This window comes from Lepidochelys olivacea (assembly GCF_965140295.1).
Source record: "Lepidochelys olivacea isolate rLepOli2 genome assembly, chromosome: 3".
NCBI classification, from domain to species: domain Eukaryota; kingdom Metazoa; phylum Chordata; order Testudines; family Cheloniidae; genus Lepidochelys; species Lepidochelys olivacea.
The window spans coordinates 173740916-173762036 of record NC_140413.1 but is presented as its reverse complement, the minus strand read 5'-3'; the positions used below and the strand labels follow the sequence as shown (position 1 = coordinate 173762036).

At 43.2% G+C, this 21121-nt stretch overlaps 1 protein-coding gene across 6 annotated transcripts in view; it reads right to left on the bottom strand.

Annotated features, from left to right (window-relative positions):
- PLEKHH2 (pleckstrin homology, MyTH4 and FERM domain containing H2) overlaps positions 1–21121 on the bottom strand; it is a 128796-nt gene that overhangs the window by 89412 nt on the left and 18263 nt on the right. For 5 of the 6 annotated variants that reach the window (XM_084623538.1, XM_084623533.1, XM_084623534.1 and 2 more), the window contains exon 2: positions 19650–19779. The exons of the other annotated variant lie outside the window; for it this stretch is intronic. In XM_084623538.1, coding sequence (XP_084479664.1) covers positions 19650–19772 — 123 coding nt within the window. In that variant the 5' untranslated portion in view covers positions 19773–19779. The remainder of the gene's footprint in view (positions 1–19649; positions 19780–21121) is intronic. 6 annotated transcript variants of the gene reach the window in all.

Here is a 21121-nt window from a genome sequence, read left to right as displayed (position 1 = left end):
GCTGCAGGGATAGGAACCACCTAGTCACTCTTGCGTTCTTCTCCTTGTTTCTGTGCATCCACTGGAGTGGGGCGTGGTCTGTCACGAGGGTAAACCGCCGCCCCAATAGGTAGTAGCGGAGAGTCTCCATAGCCCATTTTACCGCCAGGCATTCCTTTTCAACGACAGCGTACTTTTGTTCCCTGGGGAGGAGATTGGGTGTTCCTCCTCCCCTACCATCTGCGAAAGGATGGCTCCTAGCCCTACCTCCGGGGCATCTGTTTGTAGGATGAATTGCTTCTCGAAGTCTGGGGCTATGAGTACTGGATGGCAGCAAAGGGCTGTCCTTAAATCTGCAAATGCTCCTTCTGCCGCATCAGTCCACTTTACTAACTCGGAGCCCTGAGTCTTTATCAGATCCGTCAGTGGCCCTGCTCTTGTGGCAAAATGAGGGATGAATCTCCAATCGTATCCTACTATCCCTAGAAATACTCTGGCCTGCTTTTTTCGGACTGGTCGAGGCCAACCTTGTATTGCCTCCACTTTATTCCATTGGGGTTTCACCAAACCTCTCCCTACTACATACCCGAGGTATCTGGCCTCAGCTAGTCCTATCACACACTTGAGGGTTGGCAGTGAGGCCGGCCTTCTGCAGGGTGTCTAGCACCGCTTCTAATTTTCCAAGGTGTGTTTCCCAGTCACAGCTATAGATGACTGTCATCTAAATAGGCAGCGGCATACTTGGCATGGGGTCGCAGCAATTTGTCCATAAGTCGTTGGAATGTTGCAGGGGCCCCATGGAGTCCGAAAGGGAGGACAGTGTATTGGAACAGGCCATCGGGTGTAGAGAAGGCAATCTTTTCCTTGGCATCCTTGGCCAGGGGAATTTGCCAATATCCTTTGGTCAGGTCCAGAGTGGTTAGGTATCGGGCCTTGCCTAACTGATCAACTAGCGTGGTATCGGATAGGCATCGAATTGGGATACTTCATTCAACTTCCGGAAGTCGTTGCAAAACCTCAGGATGCCATCAGGCTTGGGGACTAGAACGATAGGGCTGGACCACTGGCTGTGGGATTCTTCAATAACCCCGAGTTCCAGCATCTTCTTCACTTCTGTCCTAATTTCTTCCCTTTTAGCTTCCGGTATCCGGTACGGTTTTATCGTCACCCTTACTCCGGGCCTGGTGATAATATGATGTTGGACCAATGTCGAACGGCCCGGCTGTGTACAGAACACGTCCTGGTTCCGTTGGATCATATCAATGACCTTTGTTCATTGTTCTGGAGTTAACTCAGGAGATATCGTCACCTGCCCCTGTGGGTCGTCAGTTGTCACTTTGGATGGGCTATTACCAACAGGAGAGTGAGTTTGTGGGGGGGGAGGGCGGAGGGTGAGAAAACCTGGATTTGTGCTGGAAATGGCCCAACTTGATGATCACTTTAGATAAGCTATTACCAGCAGGACAGTGGGGTGGGAGGAGGTATTGTTTCATGATCTTTGTGTGTATATAATGTCTGCTGCAGTTTCCACGGTATGCATCCGATGAAGTGAGCTGTAGCTCACGAAAGCTCATGCTCAAAAAAATTGGTTAGTCTCTAAGGTGCCACAAGTACACCTTTTCTTTTTGTCTGGGGTGGAGCTCCCCGAATGACCAGGCACGTCTCTCAGTCACACCAGAGCTTCAGTAAGTTGATGTGGTAGATTTGCTCTGGCCTTCGGCAGTCTGGTTGTCTGACCTTATAGTCCACCTCCCCAATGGCTTCCACTATCTCATATGGTCCATGCCAGCTGGCTAGGAGTTTGCTTTCTTCTGTCAGCACTAGCACCATCACCCGTTCCCCCAGCTGAAATCTCCATATTTTCGCCCGATGGTTGTAATATGTACGCTGGGCCTCTTTTGCTTTTTCCAAATGTTCTCGTACGATAGGAGTTACTTGACCTATTCGCTCTCTCATCTGTGTCACATGCTCAATGACATTATTTCCTGGGTTGGGTTTGTCTTCCCAATCTTCCTTGGCAATATCTAATATTCCGCATGGGTGGCGTCCGTATAGTAGCTCAAAGGGAGAGAAACCAGTGGACACCTGGGGGGACTTCCCATATAGCAAACATTAGATACGGTAGAAGGGTATCCCACTTTTCCATCCTGAGCTACCACTTTCTGGATCATACTTTTAAGGGCGCTGCTAAACCGCTTGACCAGTCCATCTGTTTGTGGATCATAGACTGAGGTCTGGATGGTCTGGATGCGCAGTAGGGTACATAAGTCTTTCATTAATTTTGACATGAAAGGGGTTCCTTGGTCTGTCAGGATCTCCTTAGGGATGTCCACTCTGGCAAAAACCTAGAGTAGTTCTTTTGCTATTGCTTTGGATGTGGGGTTTCTTAAAGGAATGGCTTCTGGATACCGCGTGGCATAGTCAAGGATGACTAGTATGTTTTGGTGGCCCCATGCCGATCTTTCCAATGGGCCCACTATGTCCATGGCTATCCTCTCAAAAGGGACTTCAATAATAGGCAAAGGTACTATTGGGGCCCGCAAGTGACATCGGGGGCTATGCAACTGGCATTCAGGGCAGGAGGCACAATAGTGCTGGACCTCTGCACGTATTCCTGGCCAATAAAACCTCTTAGGACTCTATCCAGTGTCTTGTCTACTCCTAGATGTCCCCCAAATAGATGACTGTGAGCTAACTCTAGTACTGCCCTTGTGTGTTTCCATGGGACTAAGAGTTGCTCTACTTCTTCCCCTCGTATTTGCACTATCCTGTACAACAGAACATGTCTGAGCACATAATATGGCCTTGGGCCTTTGGTCTTTCCTTCCACGGATACGCCATTTACTTCCACTACCTCCTCCCTTACATTTGCTTATAGTGGGTCATTGGCTTGGTCCTGCCCAAAATTCTCAAGTGCAGTACCAATGTGACCTAATTCCAGGGGGCCTGTTTCTACTCCGCCGCCTGGGTTGCCCCTACTTGGGCTAGGAACCGCTTCAGAGTCCTCACTGGCCTGAATTATCTCCTGGCCTCCTGAATGGGTTCACCTACCAACAAGGGAGGTTTTCTGGTTCTCTGCTAGAATTCTGGTCCCCAATCTTTTATCTTCCCTCCTTTCCCGCCTAGACTTTCGGGGATTTCCGGGGGATGAGAATAACTCTGGGGCAAATTCGGCAAACACTGGGGTGAGGCTATCTGTAGGTGCCTCCGTCTCAACCCGGGGGTTGCTACCCTCCCCTGGCTCTATTGGGGGGAGTAAGCTCTCAAACCCGGGGAAGTCCTTACCAATTAAGACAGGGTAGGGAAGCCTGGGAACCACCCCTGCAGTCACCCTGGTAGTATTCTCCTGGATCTCAATCCGTACCGGGATTGTGGGGTAGCAATTTAGGGTGCCATGAGTGCACATTACCCCTGTGGTTTTGACCCGGGTTAGTTGGTCTTGCACCACCCACTTCCCCGAGACCAGCATGACAGCACTCCCAGAATCTATTAATGCTATGGTCCCAATACCATTCATTTTTACTGATCTTGTATACCCATGCGAGGTCATTGCAACCTCTACCAGGCCGATTTTGCCACATTGCTCCCCGTGATCCCCCAGATTACATTGCATAGGCTCTTCCCTGTTGGGACATTGGGCTGCTATATGCCCCAATTCCCCACACTCGTAACACCACCTCCTTATTCCAGTTGCCACCCTCTGCCTGGGGCTATTTGGCTGGCCCCCCCAGTCCTCTCTTCCCAAACAGCCAGGTCCCTTCTTGGCCTCAGGCCATTCCTCGGTGTCTTTCCTCCCAGTTATGGTTCTCCTGGAGTTCGACAGTCTGGGGCCTTGGGTTTGGGACTGGCTTCCTGGTTTGCTGTGTCTCAGCCCCTGGGGTCTGGAACAGTTCGTGGGCTGCCAGCTGTCTTTCCATGAGGGAGACCAACTCATCATAGGTGGAGGGGCATTTTGGCCAACTGAAGCCCAGAGGCTGGTGGTAGCCCCCTCATATACCGGTCCAGAACCAGGGGCTCCATCATCTTCTCAGAGCTGAGGGCCTCAGGGCGCAGCCATTTCTGGGTCAGGTGGATCAGGTCAAACAATTGCGATCGGGGTGTCTTGTCCCCTGTATACTGCCACTCATGGAACCTCTAGGCTCGCAACACCATCGTTTCTCCGGATCTGGCCATGATCCCTGCCTTCAGCTGCGGGTAATCTGCTGCAGTCTCCGTGGCCATATCATAGTAGACCTTCTGGGCCTCCCCACACAGGAGCAGGGCGAGGATATGAGACCACTGGGGCCAGGCCTCCCGCAGGGCTGCTCTTTCAAAAGCCAGGAGGTATACCTCCACACCATCCTCCCGTGTCATTTTCTGTAGGCAGTGGCTGGCCCGTATGGTCCGGGTCCTGTCGCAGTTGCGGTTCAGCTCCATAAGGGCCTTCATCTGGTTTACCAGCTCTTGCAACAGGGCTTGGTCCTGGGCAGCCTGACTCATCAACAGACGATTAGTCTCCTTCTGCATCCGAGTCACCTCCTGTTGGGCGGTTGCTTGGACCCGGGTAGCCGCCTGCTGGGTTGCGGTGGCTTGTATTAGGGCCTTGACCACGTCGTCCATCTTAGGGACGGGAGGGTTTTGGCTAAGCCTGGTTTAAGTCCCCAGCATGTAGATCCTACTACTCACACCACATGTGGCAAATTGCCAGCACTACTATGATGGGTCTCGCACTTTCTCTTCTTCGGTGGGGGGGGCGTTCAGGGAACCATTTCTTGCCCCTCAACTGGGGTATTAACTGCCTCACTACTGTCCTAGAGGAGGGGAGTGGAAAGGGAGGGACCTGGGCCTATCCTCTACTCCAGGTCCCAGCCCAGGGGCCCTAGGGATAGCGGTAAACCACTAGAACTAGCAGTTCCTTCCCTTAGGCTACTTCCTTCTCCTGGTCGTCTGCTTGTGGGGCTTCCTGCCCTCCCTCTGCACAAACCAGGTGTCCCTTTACCTAGGGTCTTGGTCTTCTTAGCCCACTGCAGCATTTCTCCAAACGCTCCTCTACTTCCATGTAAACTGCTCTCTGCTCCAACACCAATCCACTCTGCTTCAACGCTTTCCCTTGTCTGATTGAAGCAGGGGTTTTTTATCATGTGACTGGCTTCAGGTGCTCTAATTGGCTTCAGGTGCTCTAATTAATCTATAGCAAACTTTCTTCCTTCTACAGGGAATAGGGCTCCCTTCTCACACCCTTCTGCTGCTCTCTGGCCATGCTGTATCACAGGCCTTTAGGGATTACCATAGCATAATGTATTAATATACCGCTATGACTAATAATTCTACAATCTTGATTTAATAACTATCCAAGCAACCCCCCATCCACAAAAACTCATCACATTGGTCCTCCAACTAAGCAAAACTGGCTTCTCCATTATGAACTATAACTGCTTTTAACTTTAATCTTTAGCTAGTTCACCCGAACTATATGCAATGAGTCGTCTACTTAATCAGGACAGGGAGATGAATGAAGAAGACACAGGGATGGATTTAAATGGCAGGCAGCAACTTTATTCACTTTATACTGGCAAGAGACGCTATCCACCTCATCACCCCAGATTCTGCATGGAAGACAGGGAATACCCACAGGGGACCTCCGTTTGCAAGATGTTATGATTACTCTTCTCCCATACACCAGCAAATTCTCACGTCTCCTTTACTTCTGGTGCTGGCCATGTTGGCCTTTTATCCACACTTGACACAGGCCACAAGTTGCAATGAATTAAAATATTCTTAAAGTTACTAATAATGTTTGTCTTACTCCTCTGTTACCTATTATGCCTCCATGATGCTGTGAGAAAGGCAAAAAAACCCACCAGGCCCCTGCCAATTTGGCCCTGTCATAAATATAAAGGGAAGGGTAACCACCTTTCTGTATACAGTGCTATAAAATCCCTCCTGGCCAGAGGCAAAATCCTTTCATCTGTAAAGGGTTAAGAAGCTAAGGTAACCTCGCTGGCACCTGACCCAAAATGACCAATGAGGGGACAAGATACTTTCAAATCTGGAGGGGGGGGAAAAAGGCTTTTGTCTGTCTGTGTGATACCTTTGCGGGAACAGATCAAGGATGCAAGCCCTCCAACTCCTGTAAAGTTATTAAGTAATCTAGCTAGAAAATGTGTTAGATTTTCTTTGTTTTGGCTTGTAAATTTGCTGTGCTGGAGGAAATGTGTATTCCTGTTTTTGTGTCTTTTTGTAACTTGAGGTTTTGCCTAGAGGGATTCTCTATGTTTTGAATCTAACTGCCTGTAAGATTATCTTCCATTCTGATCTTACAGAGTTGTTCTCTTATCTTTTTTTGTTCTTCTAATAAAGTTCTGATTTTTAAGAATCTGACTGGTTTTTTTGGGTCTTAAAAATCCAGGGCTGGTTTGTGCTCATCTTGTTTATTCTCAAGCCTCCCCAGGAAAGGGGGTGTAAGGGCTTGGGGGGAAATTTTGGGGAAATAGGAACTCCAAGTGGTCCTTTCCCTGTGCTTTGTCTAAATCATTTGGTGGTGGCAGCATACTGTTCAAGGACAAGGCAAAGTTTGTGCCTTGGGAAAGTTTTTAACCTAAGCTGGTAAAAATAAGCTTAGGGGGTCTTTCATGCGGGTCCTCACATCTGTACCCCAGAGTTCAGAGTAGAGAAGGAACTTTGACCGGCCCAAACAGGAAAAATTCCTTCCTGACCCCCAAAACAGGAAAGCAGTCAGACTCACAGTGGGGCACCTAAAGAGAATGAGAGGCTCCAACAGACCCAGGAAACAGTTTAAATTAATGGAGGGAAGGCAAGGGGCTAATCAGTTCCCATCTCCCTCTGGCTGGCCAACGGGAGCTGGAGAGCCTTTGGAGGGGGATGGGCCCATTCTGGCACTCACCACCTTGTGATTCCCTTTCCCCTCACTCCCATGCAGGGCTGTCTACCACTGTGCAGGTTCAATCGTGTTTTTCCCCATTGATATGACGGGGTGGCAACTTCAGAGTTATCTTCAAAACATAATGAATGCCAGCAGTCTTACCACTGTGTTTTATTTTAGGTAATTTCTTCCTCGTCCTTTAAATAAACAATTATTTGAGCTTGAAATATTTGCTAAGTGCTTAAAGAAAGGGTAGTTAAAACTGTGAAAAAATGCAGGTGGAAAAAACAAAAGGTTTATATCAAAATATACCTGTTGTATATTAGCCAAGCTCATTCTATTAAAATTACTACTTTTTGGAAATATGTATTAGCAGTGGTTTTCAACCTTTTTTCATTTGCGGACTCCTGAAAACTTTCGAATGGAGGTGTGGAAATCTTTGGACACAGTCTTCACCCACGCACCCTCCCCAACCTCAGGGGTCTGTGGAATGCACGTTGAAACCCACTGTTCTGTGGTAACAACAACCTTTCATTGACACATTAGACATAATCTGCGGACACCCAGAGGCCCACAGATCACAGCTTGAAAATCACTGTATTAGAGACATGAAACAGGCTTCTGAAAAGCAACCTTAATTGCCTGGATTTTCTCTGAATGGGAGGGAGCTCCTACAAAGCAAACAGCCTCGGACTTCTGCCAATACCTATGTAGACTATATAAGTTACATTCAGCTGTTGGACTTGCAGAGACAATGTACTGAAGGTCATAATGTTGGCTGAATAATTAGCCGTGCTTTTATCAAGTTCAGTCACAGGACTTTCCTACAGTTTGTAAGTCTTTATGAATGCTCTCTCTCTTTTTCCACTTCAAGCTTATCTTTCTAGTAAAGATATTAGGATAGAAAGGAAAAAATAATCACATACCATTTCCTGTTTTTAAAGTAATCCTTCAATAAATAGATCTGGTTTAAAATAGATGCCAAAACCTCAAGAGCTAAAAATGTTCTCTTAAGCAGACTGTAAAGTGTTTTTGTCCCATTTCTTACAAAAAGCTGTGCAGGTTAAAAGAGAGATTTCAGGTACTACATATAGTTATCCAAGAAACCTTAAGGTCAAGCTTGTGGCCTGCTCTGTGGTCAAGGTTTAGTTAACTGGTGATTTTTCTAATATTGTAGAATAACTGGATATTATGCTTGGTTTGACCTGCTGAATTGTGGTGGACCAGGCAAAAGGCCCAAACTGAAGCCAAATATGTTAGGAAACTATTCAGAGCCAGGGAGTGAGTCTCCAGGATGATGATGGAACTTCTGCCTGTGCCACAGTTTTGAGAGAGAATGGCTGAGTGTTAGGAGTACAGAAGATCACAGCTGAATGTTTGTGGGCGTAGGCCATGATTTGGAGAACTACTGGCTGCCTAAAGTCTGAACTTATTTACAAAATGACAAACAGTTTATAGTTTGCAGTGTTGATGTACCCATATTGGTCCCAGGATATCAGAGATACAAGGTGGGTGAGGTAATATCTTTTACTGGAATAACTTTTATTGGGCTCACCCAGAGAAGAACTCTGTGTTCGATCAAAAGCATGTCTCTTTCACCAACAGAAGTTGGTCTAATAAAAGATATTACCTCACCCAACTTGTCTCTCTAAATATTTTACAGGACACATTCAGGATAGCAAAAAATAAAAGAGCATCTCAGGAAACAAGACATTGAATATAGTTATTTATATAATAGCTTACTGTACTTATTCATACAGTTTCCAGCTATTAGGAAAAAATTTAAAAGCTTGAAAATACACGTAGTCATGGATGAAGTGGTGAGTAAAGCCAAATTAGTAAGAAGTGAATGGTCAAAGCCACTGAGGGGCAAAAAAAGTAAGAGAGGAAGGATCTTGCAGCTTTATGAATACTAGATAAGTTACAGATTTGCTGTTTTTAAAATCTAATTCTCAGTTGGTCCTGCTAGCACCACCCATAAGGCTCCCTGCTTCGAATGGGTAGGGGTGAGTGCAGGGCCTTCTCATGCCTCATCTGAGCCAGGCACTCCAGCCTGAGGATACTGGATTCCAGTGGGTCTGCCCACCACCAAGAACCCCCACCACCTGTTTTTCTACTGGCCTTTTGGAGCGGATTTCTAAAGCCCTGCTCCCCACCCTAGCAGTGAGAATATACTTTTATGGCTTTTGACTATTCCCATCACTTTCATGTAATGTCAAAGACTACATTTCCTCCTGGTTCAACTCTATTCCACCATCTGACTCCTCCAAGAACAAAAACAGCTAATTTGTTGCCGTTTGTTTTCTGTTCTCTTATGTTAATGCTACTATTGTTTTTACTTGTCTGCTCTCCCTTACCATACCTCCTACCTTCTTCCTTCTCAAAAAAACAGGTACAGGTATTAAAAAAACAAAACCAAGAACAGTTGAAAAAATCTATATAAAAAGAAATACATAGAAGAATAAAAACAGTAAAAGGCAAAAGATTGAAATAAAATAATAGAAATAGGCAAAACTATTAAAAACAAGTAAAATAGTTAGAGGTATTAAAATGAATACTCCCAAACAACCCCAGTATTCACACACTGTAACCACATGAACTCCTCACTTTTACCCTCATTCTCTGTCTTCACCTTCTTTCTTTTTTTACCATTTACTTGTTGCATGTTACCTTTAATAAGCCTCATTCTTGCCATCAGATCCATTAGTGTGGATCCCTGTGTCCATGCAGAGCCTCACTAGCTTGGAGTTCTGCACAGGACCACATGGGGACCTAGATGTCGATCCTGCAAGCACTTTATACACATTTCATTCTGAGCACATGACTAGTCCCAAAGAAGTCATGGGTGAAAGAAAGCCTCACCCTACAAAAGTCAATGGGAGTTTTGCCACTGACTTCAGTAGGGTCAGGAGTTCACTTAGTGGAACAACTCACAAGTTTAAATTGAAGCAAGTGCAAAACTGTTTGCAGAATTGGGGCCTTGGATTGTAAATTCCTCAGAGCAGGAATCTGTGTTTGTACAATTCCTAGCACAAAGGAGACTTGATCCTGGCCATGGCTTTTGGACACTATTATACAAATAATAACATTAAATCTCTAACTGGAAAACCCTCATTTGTGTTTGTGATCCGTGCACTGGGATTCTGATGGTAAGGGAATTATAGAAATAAGAGAATGTTCTTCCTGAATTATTTCCAAGATAGGAAGAATGAAATGTTTTAGAAAAAACTTCTCCAATATGAAATTTTATTTTTCATCTGGATTTGAAATTTGCACTATAAACTCTGCTAAACTTCAGGTCATGTATACCAGCCAAGTCCTTACTTGCAAGCATTCTGAAAGTGCAGCCAATGTTTTCCAAAAAATAGGAAACTGAGCATGTGGAGGGATCAGAATTTTAAGCTTACATTGTGCTCTGAATTTCTGTATAATGTTCTTTAATCCAACAAGGCTGGAAAACTGACTGGAATTTAAAGGAGTATAAATAATACAAACTGTTTAAATTGCTTGGGAACCATCATATACTATTATGTTTATTTCTAGCCTCTGTTTGAGTTTGTTTTAATGGCATAGAGAGCACACTTATAAAGTTTGCAGATGATACCAAGCTGGCAGGGGTTGCAAGTATTTTGGAGAACAGGATTAGAATTCAAAATGATCTTGACAAACTGGAGAAATGGTCTGAAATAAATAGGATGAAATTCAATAAGGACAAATGCAAAATACTACACTTAGGAAGGAATAAATCAGTTACACAAATACAAAACGTAAAATGACTGCCTTGGAAAGAGTACTGCAGAAAAGGATCTGGGATATGAGAATATGAGGCACCAATGTAATACTGTTGAAAAAAAAAAGGTAACATTATTCTGGGATATATTAGCAGGAGTGTTGTAAGCAAGACACAAGAAGTAATTCTTCTACTCTACTCAGCACTGATAAGACCTCAGCTGGAGTATTGTGTCCAGTTCTGGGCAACACATTTCAGGAAAGACGTGGACAAATTGAAGAAAGTCTAGAGAAAAGCAACAAAAATGATAAGAAAACATGACCTACAAGGAAAGGTTGAAAAAATTGGGTTTCTTTAATCCGGAGAAGAGAAGACTGAGAGGGGACATGATAACAGTCTTCAAGTACTTAAAAGGTTGAGTGAGAGGGTGTGCTTGCCCTGCACTGGACAGGAAGGGGTTAACCCCACACTTTGGGCAGAGGAAGCCACGCCCCCTCACCCTTGCTGGGTGCACCAACCAGAGCACCAGTATAAAAGAGAGCTGCTCAGCTCAGTCTGGGCTCACTGCTGAAGAGGGAAGATATATGCTGCAGGTACCAACCTGGGAACTGCTGAACCCACAGACTGTGGAAGCCGGAGGTGCCGAGACCCAGGTGGATACCCAAGTACCTGCGGATGTCCAAGTGTGTCAGAGCTGCCAGGAACAGCACAGGCCAAGAAAACCTGAGATGCCAGACCACTGCATTGGAAGATATGGTAGAAAGTGTTCCAGGGGAACTAGAGACAGTGGACCGGTTATAGAACTGGGCACTAAGTCAATGTATTTCACTCCGATCCCCTCTGACTCAGTGGCAAAGCCATTTACCACTGACAGGGCCTTGGGATGGGACCTGGTAGAGTAGAGAGGGCCTGAGTACCCCTACCCTGGCCACTACCTACCTCTGGGTGGTGGCTCACCTCCATAACAGACCACTAGGCTGCACAGCCCAGAGAGGAGGGGCAATCACATTGACTTTGACTGCTGAGCTACACAGCCCTGTAAGGAAGGGCAGCCATATTGACTCTGGCCATTAGGCCATACTGCCCTGAAGGAGAGGGTGGCCATATTGATTCTGGCCAGTGGGCCCTACAGCCCTGAAGGAAAGGGTGGCCATCTTGGGCCACACCACCCTGAGGGGAGAGCAGACCCATTGATTTTGGCCCATAGGCCCTACTGCCCTGAGGCTGAGGGAAGTCAGGGGAGAGTAACTGCAGAGCTACAATGCTCTTACCCTGTCCCAAAGGGGGATGGGATGTGCTTGCCCTGTGACAGGTAGTTATAAAAAGGAGGGTGATAAATTGTTCTCCTTACTCACTGAGGACAGGACAAGAAGCAATGGGTTTAAATTGCAGCCTGGGAGATTTAGGTTAAATATTAGGAAAAACTTCCTAATGGTAAGCACTGGAACAAATTACTTAAGGAGGTTGTGGAATTTGTCACTGAAGATTTTTAAGAACAGGCCAGACAAACACCTGTCAGGGATGATCTAGGTAATACTTGATCCTGCCAAGGACTGGACTAGATGACCTATTGAGGTCCCTTCTAGTCCTACATCTCTAGGATTATTTCCTATGACAGTAAGTTCTCTAAAAAGCAAATCAACAAATACTGAAGCAGAACCATCTATTTAATTTTGATACAATTATATTTTCTGCCTTTTACACTTATTCATTACGACCCACTAGAAGAAATACAAATATTCATCTTGCTTTCTGCAAACATTCCATTGGCAAACAAACCCTGCTCAAGATGTACATACTACGCAGCCTTGATTCTTGACAAAGATGTACATGTGAAAATTGTTTTGCCACAAATGACACATGCCTAATTGTGCCTACTTTATTTTTCAAATATCAAATGACAAACTGTGCAGACATTTAAAAATGTCAAAAATGCAGAAAGAGGGGACTTAGCTATTGTTATATAAGAACAAAAATTAGGAACAAGGCAAGTTTTGTGGAATGCATTCAAAACGGATTCTCCACTTTAGAAAGCTGTTGCCTTTAATTTTCACAACCTGTATCCGAAGTAATAAACATTTTTCATGTTTATTACTTGCTCGCTGAAGATGAACAAGAACATCAAAAGTGAAAGGTTAAAACTAAAAGCAAACAAATCAACCTGTCTATAAAAGTAACCCTGTATCTTTAGCATGCTGATCACAATATTTAGTTCAAAATCATTCTGAGTATGAAATAATGATTCAGAGCACTCAAGAAAACAAACCCAGAAACATGTCTACTTTTAGTTTTATTGTTTGGGCCATAATGCAAGACTTGGACCAGTTCCATAATCAGTCCTTATAGGATATGACTGAAAGAAATACAAATAGAAAGTTTTTAAGAGAGTTAGGTAGTTCTTTTTGCTAAAACGCTGTTAGTGATAGAAACAATGAACACGTCATTTGAGTAGTAAATGAAAAAAAATGAGGGGGGGGGGAAGAGAATGGATTTTCCTCTTGGCATTAAATGCCAGCTACTGCCCAACTCACAGTAAAATACTGCAGTTGTTTACAGAAAGGATTTTTTTAAAACTTCACACTCAGAAGACTAAAGCAGTAATAAAATAAATGCTTCTACTTCAAGCTCAGTCTCCTCAGACAGCCTAAATTTGGCATACTAGGGACACTTTTACACCATTCCTCAAATTCCTATAAAGACCTCTCCCACTTACAGCAGCAGCTTCTGCTTAAAACTCCAACAAGGTCTCTTTCTTTGCATGTTGGAGTTATAAAAATACGCTCTTTATTACTTGACAAAATGAAAAAGCAAACAAACAAAACCCCCAAACCAATAAAAACAATGAATGAATGATTGACTATGCTGAAAATATTGTGTATTCCTTTGCCCCCTCAAAACACCTTTTGTGTCTTCCAATCTCCCTAAAAATAAAAAGTTGTAGTAGTCACACTTTTATAGCTCTTTAAAATTAAAATATGAAAGCTCTCAAACTCACATACCACTAAAGTTCAGAAAGATTTTCTGGTTTTACAAAATGCACCAAATATTTGCATTTCCAAATTTGAATAAACGTAGTACTAATTCAGTGTAAAGGAATAGATATACATCTAGGTTAATTTTAAACTAAACATTTAATTTCCCCTTATAAATATGGGGGGCGGAAGGTTGGCATAGAGTTGTTTTTAATTTAAAAAACAAACAAGCAAAAAACAGGTTACTGGATCACTAGTTGACAAAGAGACAGAAAAAAAAAACAACAAATGCTGGTTTTTGAATGACATCATGTACATCAAAATCAGCCCAAGTCTGCAGATGACCAACATGGTGTCTTCTCTTGTTGACTTTTGGCCACTCTCTCTCTCCTGGACTTGCTAAATGTGTGGGGGGAACTCCAGCTCACATGTAGAACGCATATATTTAAAAAAAAAAAAAAAAGGCAAGAAGTAGGACAGTGGCATTCGAAGTAGGACAGTGGAATAGGCCCATTTCTAATAGCAATAATAATTTTTTAGTCTTCCAATATTGTTTGGAATAATAACTACTAGGGTGAAATTTGGTTGATCACAATAGTATTACAGAGCAATGTTAAGTTGCTGTGAGTTTAAATGTTAACACAAAAAGTCCTAAATGTCTTAACTCACAATGCCTAATGCAACAAGAACTACACTTCTTCATTTTGATGTCAGAAAGCTAATGTTCTAGGAAAGTAAACTATGGCAAATTATATAGCTTGATAAAGAATACAGAAGGAATACGTCAACTGGAATAGCAAGGCAAAATAGCACCTTATCTGTATAACTATATGTTATGAAGCTAAACTAGAGACAGAGCTCATTCAATATAAATGTGAAAAAAAAATACACCTCAGAATCATTTAGCAATAAAACAAAAAAAACCCATACATTTAAGTTTTCTCACATGCTCAGGAATGTTAATCTTACAACAGTCTACCACAGAAGCACAGAATTATATTTTAAAATATTTTAAAACACAATGTTTTGGTATTGTTCTACTATGTAGAGTACTTTTAATATAAAATAGGTATCATGGGTTAGCTAGCCTTTTGAGGCAAGCTGGATTCAGCCTTGCTTCTGATTTAGCAGCTATTCCTCAGCTAATTGATAAGCTATATCCAACGTAAAGGTTATTAGTAACCCCAGCTGCGTATCACTAGGCTTAATTAGAAAGACTGACCACCCACTCAAGCTGCGGTGAAGCAGGGACAGCACTATTTATATAGAGCTGGGAACTCAATACAGGGAGAAAAACCCTAGAGAGAAGAACAAGGGTAGTTCCTAGCTGGGAAGAGCCTCAGGAAGTCAGGCTGAGTCACTAACAGGGACCAGAGTAGACTTCTGTGGTGGGAGCCATGAGATAGAGGCTACAAGGAACAGGGAGATCCTCAGAAGTAAACTGCTGGAGTCCCTCACAAAGGGAAGCAGTGGGAGAATCTTGCTGGGGAGTAAGTGGTTGAAGACCATCTCTGTAGGGGCCAGGAAGCAGCAGATTTCAGATGAACCTAAGAGTAGCAGAGGAACTATAAGTTTGGACATTTTGTGAACTTTCAGTTGGACCTCCAGTACCCTGGGGGAAGGGAGTGAACTCTTATGTGATTAGGCCAGAGGGTGGAGCCAACAAAAAGCCACAGAAGGAGTCAAGAAAAGATGCCAGGTGAGACTGGTGGCCATTCCAGAGCCAAAGAAGTGGCCCCTCAGGGCAGGTATGTGAGATGAAGGTCTCTTCAATGCCATGTCTGGGCACAAGGGGCTACCTAAAGGTGAGGACACACGCTTACAATGGGTTTACTGATAAATTCTTAAATTAGGGTAGTAGGGGGGACCCAACCTTCCAAGAACCTTTAATCCACTATGTCAGTAGTAGCCATCTGACCCTCAGCTACAACTTGCTTGAACTGCCTTCATCCCACAGGGACAACAGCCACTACATGTGTTCATGGAGAAGTTTAGCCTTTGAGCTGCATAGTTGTGGACCTACTAGTCGTGCTGCCACCTTAACTCTGATGCACTGTTATGGAAAAGGCCATAACTCTGTGGGGACAGAGGGATGTAGCCCTACCCTCCCACTTCAGCCTCTTCTTGGCCTGGCCAATGTGTGCATTAGAAACATGATGGTTCCTGGTAGATCCTCTTGCATGGAGAACATGGCAAAATTTGGCCCTGTCAGATTCCAACAAAAACTGATTTACTGTGGCATATCTTTGTCTGAGGTGGTGAGCCTTATGGCTTAGGGAAGCATTTATAATCATTTACAATGATTCTATATGGGTTTCATTTTATTTGGATTTGTGTCCTATGAAAAGAGGACTCGCTAAGCTATATTGTGATGCATGACCAGAAAGTGTTAAGCATCCTGCAAAATAAATTACTCCAATTCAACCCTTAAAAAGATATGGGGAGATAATGTTTGTGGTATTGTGTATTTACATATACATCGGTAGAGCTCAACAATGTAATCTAACAGTCTGTATTCTGTTAATTCAGAGATCAAAAGAACTTCTTTACATTTAAATGAACTGTAAACATAGGATATCTATTGTATTCATCTCTCTTTAAAATGTATAGCAAATCATCTGCAAATGGTGGAAAAATAAGCAATTGCCTTATGTTAATTAGTGTAGCTAATTGCCATGATGCTTGGGAAATTGACCTACTTCAAAGTTGCCCTAATTGCCGATTGTTGGCCTAAGGACTCTGATCTGTCAAAGAAGGCCTGGAATTGTATAAAAGACCCTTGGGTCCTGATCCTGTCATCTCATATCTGCTTGAGGTTTCAGGCAGGGGAAGCCTAAGCCGCAAAGACTGAGATCCCAATTCTAACTGGAACGCCCTGAAATATAAACATTAGACTATAACCTATGGACTATTTCTGAAAGAACTCTTTGCAACTGAAAAAGCTCACCATCTCTGCTATGAATCTGAACCTATTCTTGATTGAACTCATGTCTATGCATACTCATAACCATACTCTCCCTTTTCTTTTTTAATAAATGTTAGTTTAGTTAATAAGACTTGGCTATAAGTGTGTATTTGGGTAAGATCTGGAATATTCATTTACCTGGGAGGTAATGTGTCTGATCCTTTGAGATTGGTAGAACCCTTTTCGTATGATTTAAGATTTTCATTAATCCTCATCATAACTGACTTCGTTGACTAGGTGGAGGCCTGAGGCTGGGTTACTTTAAGGGAACTGCATTGTTGACTTCTGAGTAACCAGTGAGGTATAATAGCTTTACTAAGTCAGCACAAGAGAGCTTCTAAGTATTGGACTATCCACCAGTTTTGGGGATTGCCTGCCCCATTCTTTGCAGTTCACCCTAACTGACCTCACCTGGCTCCCCTGGGATTCCTGTCACACACACATTTAGTACAAAATTTAAGAAATAATTCCCATTCCAAGGTCTCTTTTCTTACAAAAAGACACACACTGTATGATGTTAAACAGGAGTCTTGTTTTGGCCACTACTCAACAAGAAACAGAGCAGGTGTGGGGGTGGGAGAAGAGTGATGGTACTGTCAAATTCCATTTGCTTTTAACTTTGTCAATTATATAAAAATGGCACCTTTAGCCATTGGCTTGCACTGTTGTTCTATATTTCTTTATTACACTTTTGACTCCTCCCTAGAACTAATTATTCCTATCTTATTGTTAAACCTACAAAAAATCTACTCTGTACCCAATTCGGCAGTGGAGCTGGTAAGAACAATTTTATTTCACAAAGCATGCTGTTTTGTCAGAGACTGAACACTGTTTCAGAGAAATGTACTAGTTCCAAAACTTTCATCTGGAAGGTTTCTTTGTGGGGGAGGGAGTGACTGACTTTACTGCTATGTGGTTAGGGTACTGGCCTGAGATGTGGAAGAGACAGGTTCAAGTCCCTGCTCTGATTCATCTGAAGTGATGTGGGATGGGAAAACTGTTTTGAATCAGGCAGAGCAGCAAGTTGAACCTGCATCTCCCACATCTCAGCCAGTACCCTAACTACCCACAGTTCCATTTCTGCAAAAAGTTCTTAAAGTTCTCAATCTAATGAGAAACCTTGAAGTTGCCATTAAATGGAATTGTCGTTGTCTGGTCAATTCTATTCAGCAGTATATTTTAGCTACATTGAACTACAATGACACTGTAAAGCAGACATAAATCTGAGCTAGCCAGCCAGGTTTACAGTTGCTTTGCATCATTAGAGCAGCACAACATAGCTGCAGCGTACCAGTGAATTTGGCCTTCTGTAATAATATGTGCCTCCAATCCGGTGCAATATCACAGAACCTTTTGGATAAAGAATTAGAATGCAGACACACAGAGACCACCCACATTATTTGCATTCTAAAACTTTATTTCTAGAGCCATACACTGCTAACTTTTAACATAGTATTGATCTGCATGGTATTTCTAGTACAAGGAAAAAGTAGTGTATTTCTCATGGACTGAGTGCTTGGTTTCAATTTTTCTTCTAAAGGCTATAGCAACCTGAAATTCATACCTGCTAATTACTTTTCCCATTTGCACTGTATGTTGTAAAACACTAGAAGTTAATATGGTCAAAATTTACTTTTCTGTCTACAACTTGTTATATCACATATAAATGTAAGCCTGATTGGCCTCTAATATAGGGAAATTCATTTGAATCCTACATTCCCTGTGTCATAAATATAAAGGGAAGGGTAACCACCTTTCTCTATACAGTGCTATAAAATCCCTCCTGGCCAGAGGCAAAACCCTTTCACCTGTAAAGGGTTAAGAAGCTAAGGTAACCTAGCTGGCACCTGACCCAAAATGACCAATGAGAGGACAAGATACTTTCAAATCTGGAGGGGAGGGGGAACAAAGGGTGTCTGTCTGTCTGTTGCTTTTGCCGGGGACAGATCAGGAAGGCAGCCTCAGAACTTCTGTTAAATTAGTAAATAATCTAGCTAGAAATGCGTAAGAGTTCCTTTTGTTTAATGACTGGTAAAATAAGCTGTGCTGGATGGAATGTATATTAAGGTTTTGCCTAGAGGAATTCTCTATGTTTTTGAATCTGATTACCCTGTAAGGTATTTACCATCCTGATTTTACAGAGGTGATTCTTTTACCTTTTCTTTAATTGAAATTCTTCTTTTAAGAACCTGATTTGATTTTTCATTGCTCTTAAGATCCAAGGGTTTGGGTCTATGTTCACCTGTACAAATTAGTGAGGATTCTTATCAATCCTTCCCCAAGAAAGGGGGTGTAGGGCTTGGGGGGGGGGGGGGGGATATTTTAGGGGAAGACGTCTCCAAGTGGGCTCTTTCCCTGTTCTTTGTTTAAAACGCTTGGTGGTGGCAGCATAGGGCTCAAGGACAAGGCAAAGTTTGCACCTTGGGAAAGTTTTAACCTAAGTTGGTAAGAATAAGCTTGGGGGGTCTTACATGCAGGTCCCCACATCTGTACCCTAGAGTTCAGAGTGCAGAAGGAACCTTGACACCCTACTTATAAATAAAACAGCAGGCAAACCTAGGATAAAATACTGATTACAATGGAGGGAAGGAATTGTTCTATTTTTACTTTCCTCTGAAGGAGGCGGCTTCCTTTTAATTTTATACCCCTTTATAATTCTCTTAATTAAAAAAAGCCCCCACCATCTCCTGTTTCTGGATCCCTGTCTCTGCATGAATTAGTAAGTCCCAAGGTTGTGCTTATATTCACTGGCAGTGGACACTTAAAATGCTGCATTGGTGCAGTGAGATAAGTGCGGAAACTTTTCCACTATCTTCAGTGAGCTTTGGAGCAGACCCTAAATACTTAGAAAGAAGTGTTAATTACAATGCTGATACATATTTTTTTCCTCTACAGCAGAATCTTTTCTAAATTGCTACTATAAAATGAACATTTCTGGTGGGAAATTAGATGTGCAAAATTCTTACATCTTCAACGGTAATAATTCTTTAGATTTGTGGTGTGTTTTTTTTTTTTTTTTTTAAAAAGCAGTTTGTCCTAGAAAGAGCAAAGTGAGGTAGTCTAAAGCAAGACTAGTCTGATCCCCTATTATCAAATAAAACTGTCTCTATAAATTGTTTATTTTAATATAATAAGACCTACCTTCTCTGCTAACAGCTCTCTGATCTTGCTTGCCTGGAGACGAAATTTCATCAGCTGTGACTCCAGAGTTACACACCTTTCTTTCCAATTTCCAGCTCCTTCTGACTCTGAAAAATCTGCCATACTTATGCTGGGGAGAAAAAAAAATCAGATTGCCTTTAATATGTCTGGGCCTATTTTTTGTATACATACTAACCTTGATCTTAGGGGATACTTAAAACTTTTGTACATAGCTGTTTTATAAAAGCAGGGGAAAGTATGATGGCCTACACAGGCACTTAGAATAAAGGGATGTTTCATACTAATGTTTACTTGTATGTATTTTCTAAGTTATTACAGAGCTGCAAAACATTCCCCATTGATAAATGGGGAAACATCAACTGTCTTAACCTTTAGCTACTGTACACTATTCTCATGCATAGAAGAAATCTGCAGAGAACTAAGCCTCTGTTAGGAAGGAAAACTCCTTATGGGGGATAGTAGCAGCAAAATAATTAAAGTGGAAGCTAGCTTACTGGTTTAAAAACACAGCTGTTAAAGTCCTCTAAAATCCAAATGTTTACTGGGATTTTCTTGGAAAGTGCTGTGCCTCATGAGAGCTGAGGCAGGCCCAGTGGTCCAAATTTGAAATCAGTTGAGCAAGGGGATTCTGAGATGCAGGTTTTTTTTTTTTTAATTAACATTAAAATGTTACTGGGGGGTGGTTTGTTTGTTTTTAAACCCAAACATCCCGAATAGAGAGCCCTAGTCTAAGACTGACACTGACTAAAGTGGTGCTCTAGCCCCTGCCCTTACAAACGCACCATCTCCCAACACTTCCTCCCCACGTCTACTCCATCAGGCTGGGGGAGTGGGATCCAGGGCTTCCCTTCCCTCCACGGTTCACTGAACAATGGAAAGAACCGGAACTCCACTCTTTCCCCAGGCTTCCTGCAGCAGTGGGGAAGGGGCTCCACACTCGCCCTTCCTTCTCATGCTGCTGTTTCTTAGGAAAACAAAGGTCAGAGTAGTGCAGGAGGCTGGGAGGAGGAAAAGGGGTGGGATCAGTTATACAGTAAGGGGGGCATAGGAGGGGCTTCAGTTCTGCCCCCAAAACACCTGCACTATCCATAGCCACCCTTTCTGTCCTCCCTTCTAAAGTACTCACCTTGCCCCCAACCCCTTCACTATTCCTGCATTCCCTCCCCACCTCCTCAATTAGTGGGAAACCTACTGATGCCTGCCCCTCTGCAGTACTGACAACCCCAAAAGTTCAAAAATCATGAGTGTGATGGGGGGAGGGCTTCCCACACTGGCCCTGAGAGGGTTGAATTAGGCCACACAGGCCCAATCAACCAACTAAGCAGCAAACAGGATGTAGGCTCTGAGGAGGCTGCTGTTTGGAAGCAAGCTCACCTGTGAGGGAACAGGTGAGGCTTATATAAAGCCAACAGACTAGCAACAGATAAAAATTGCAGGGTGAAGAATAGCAG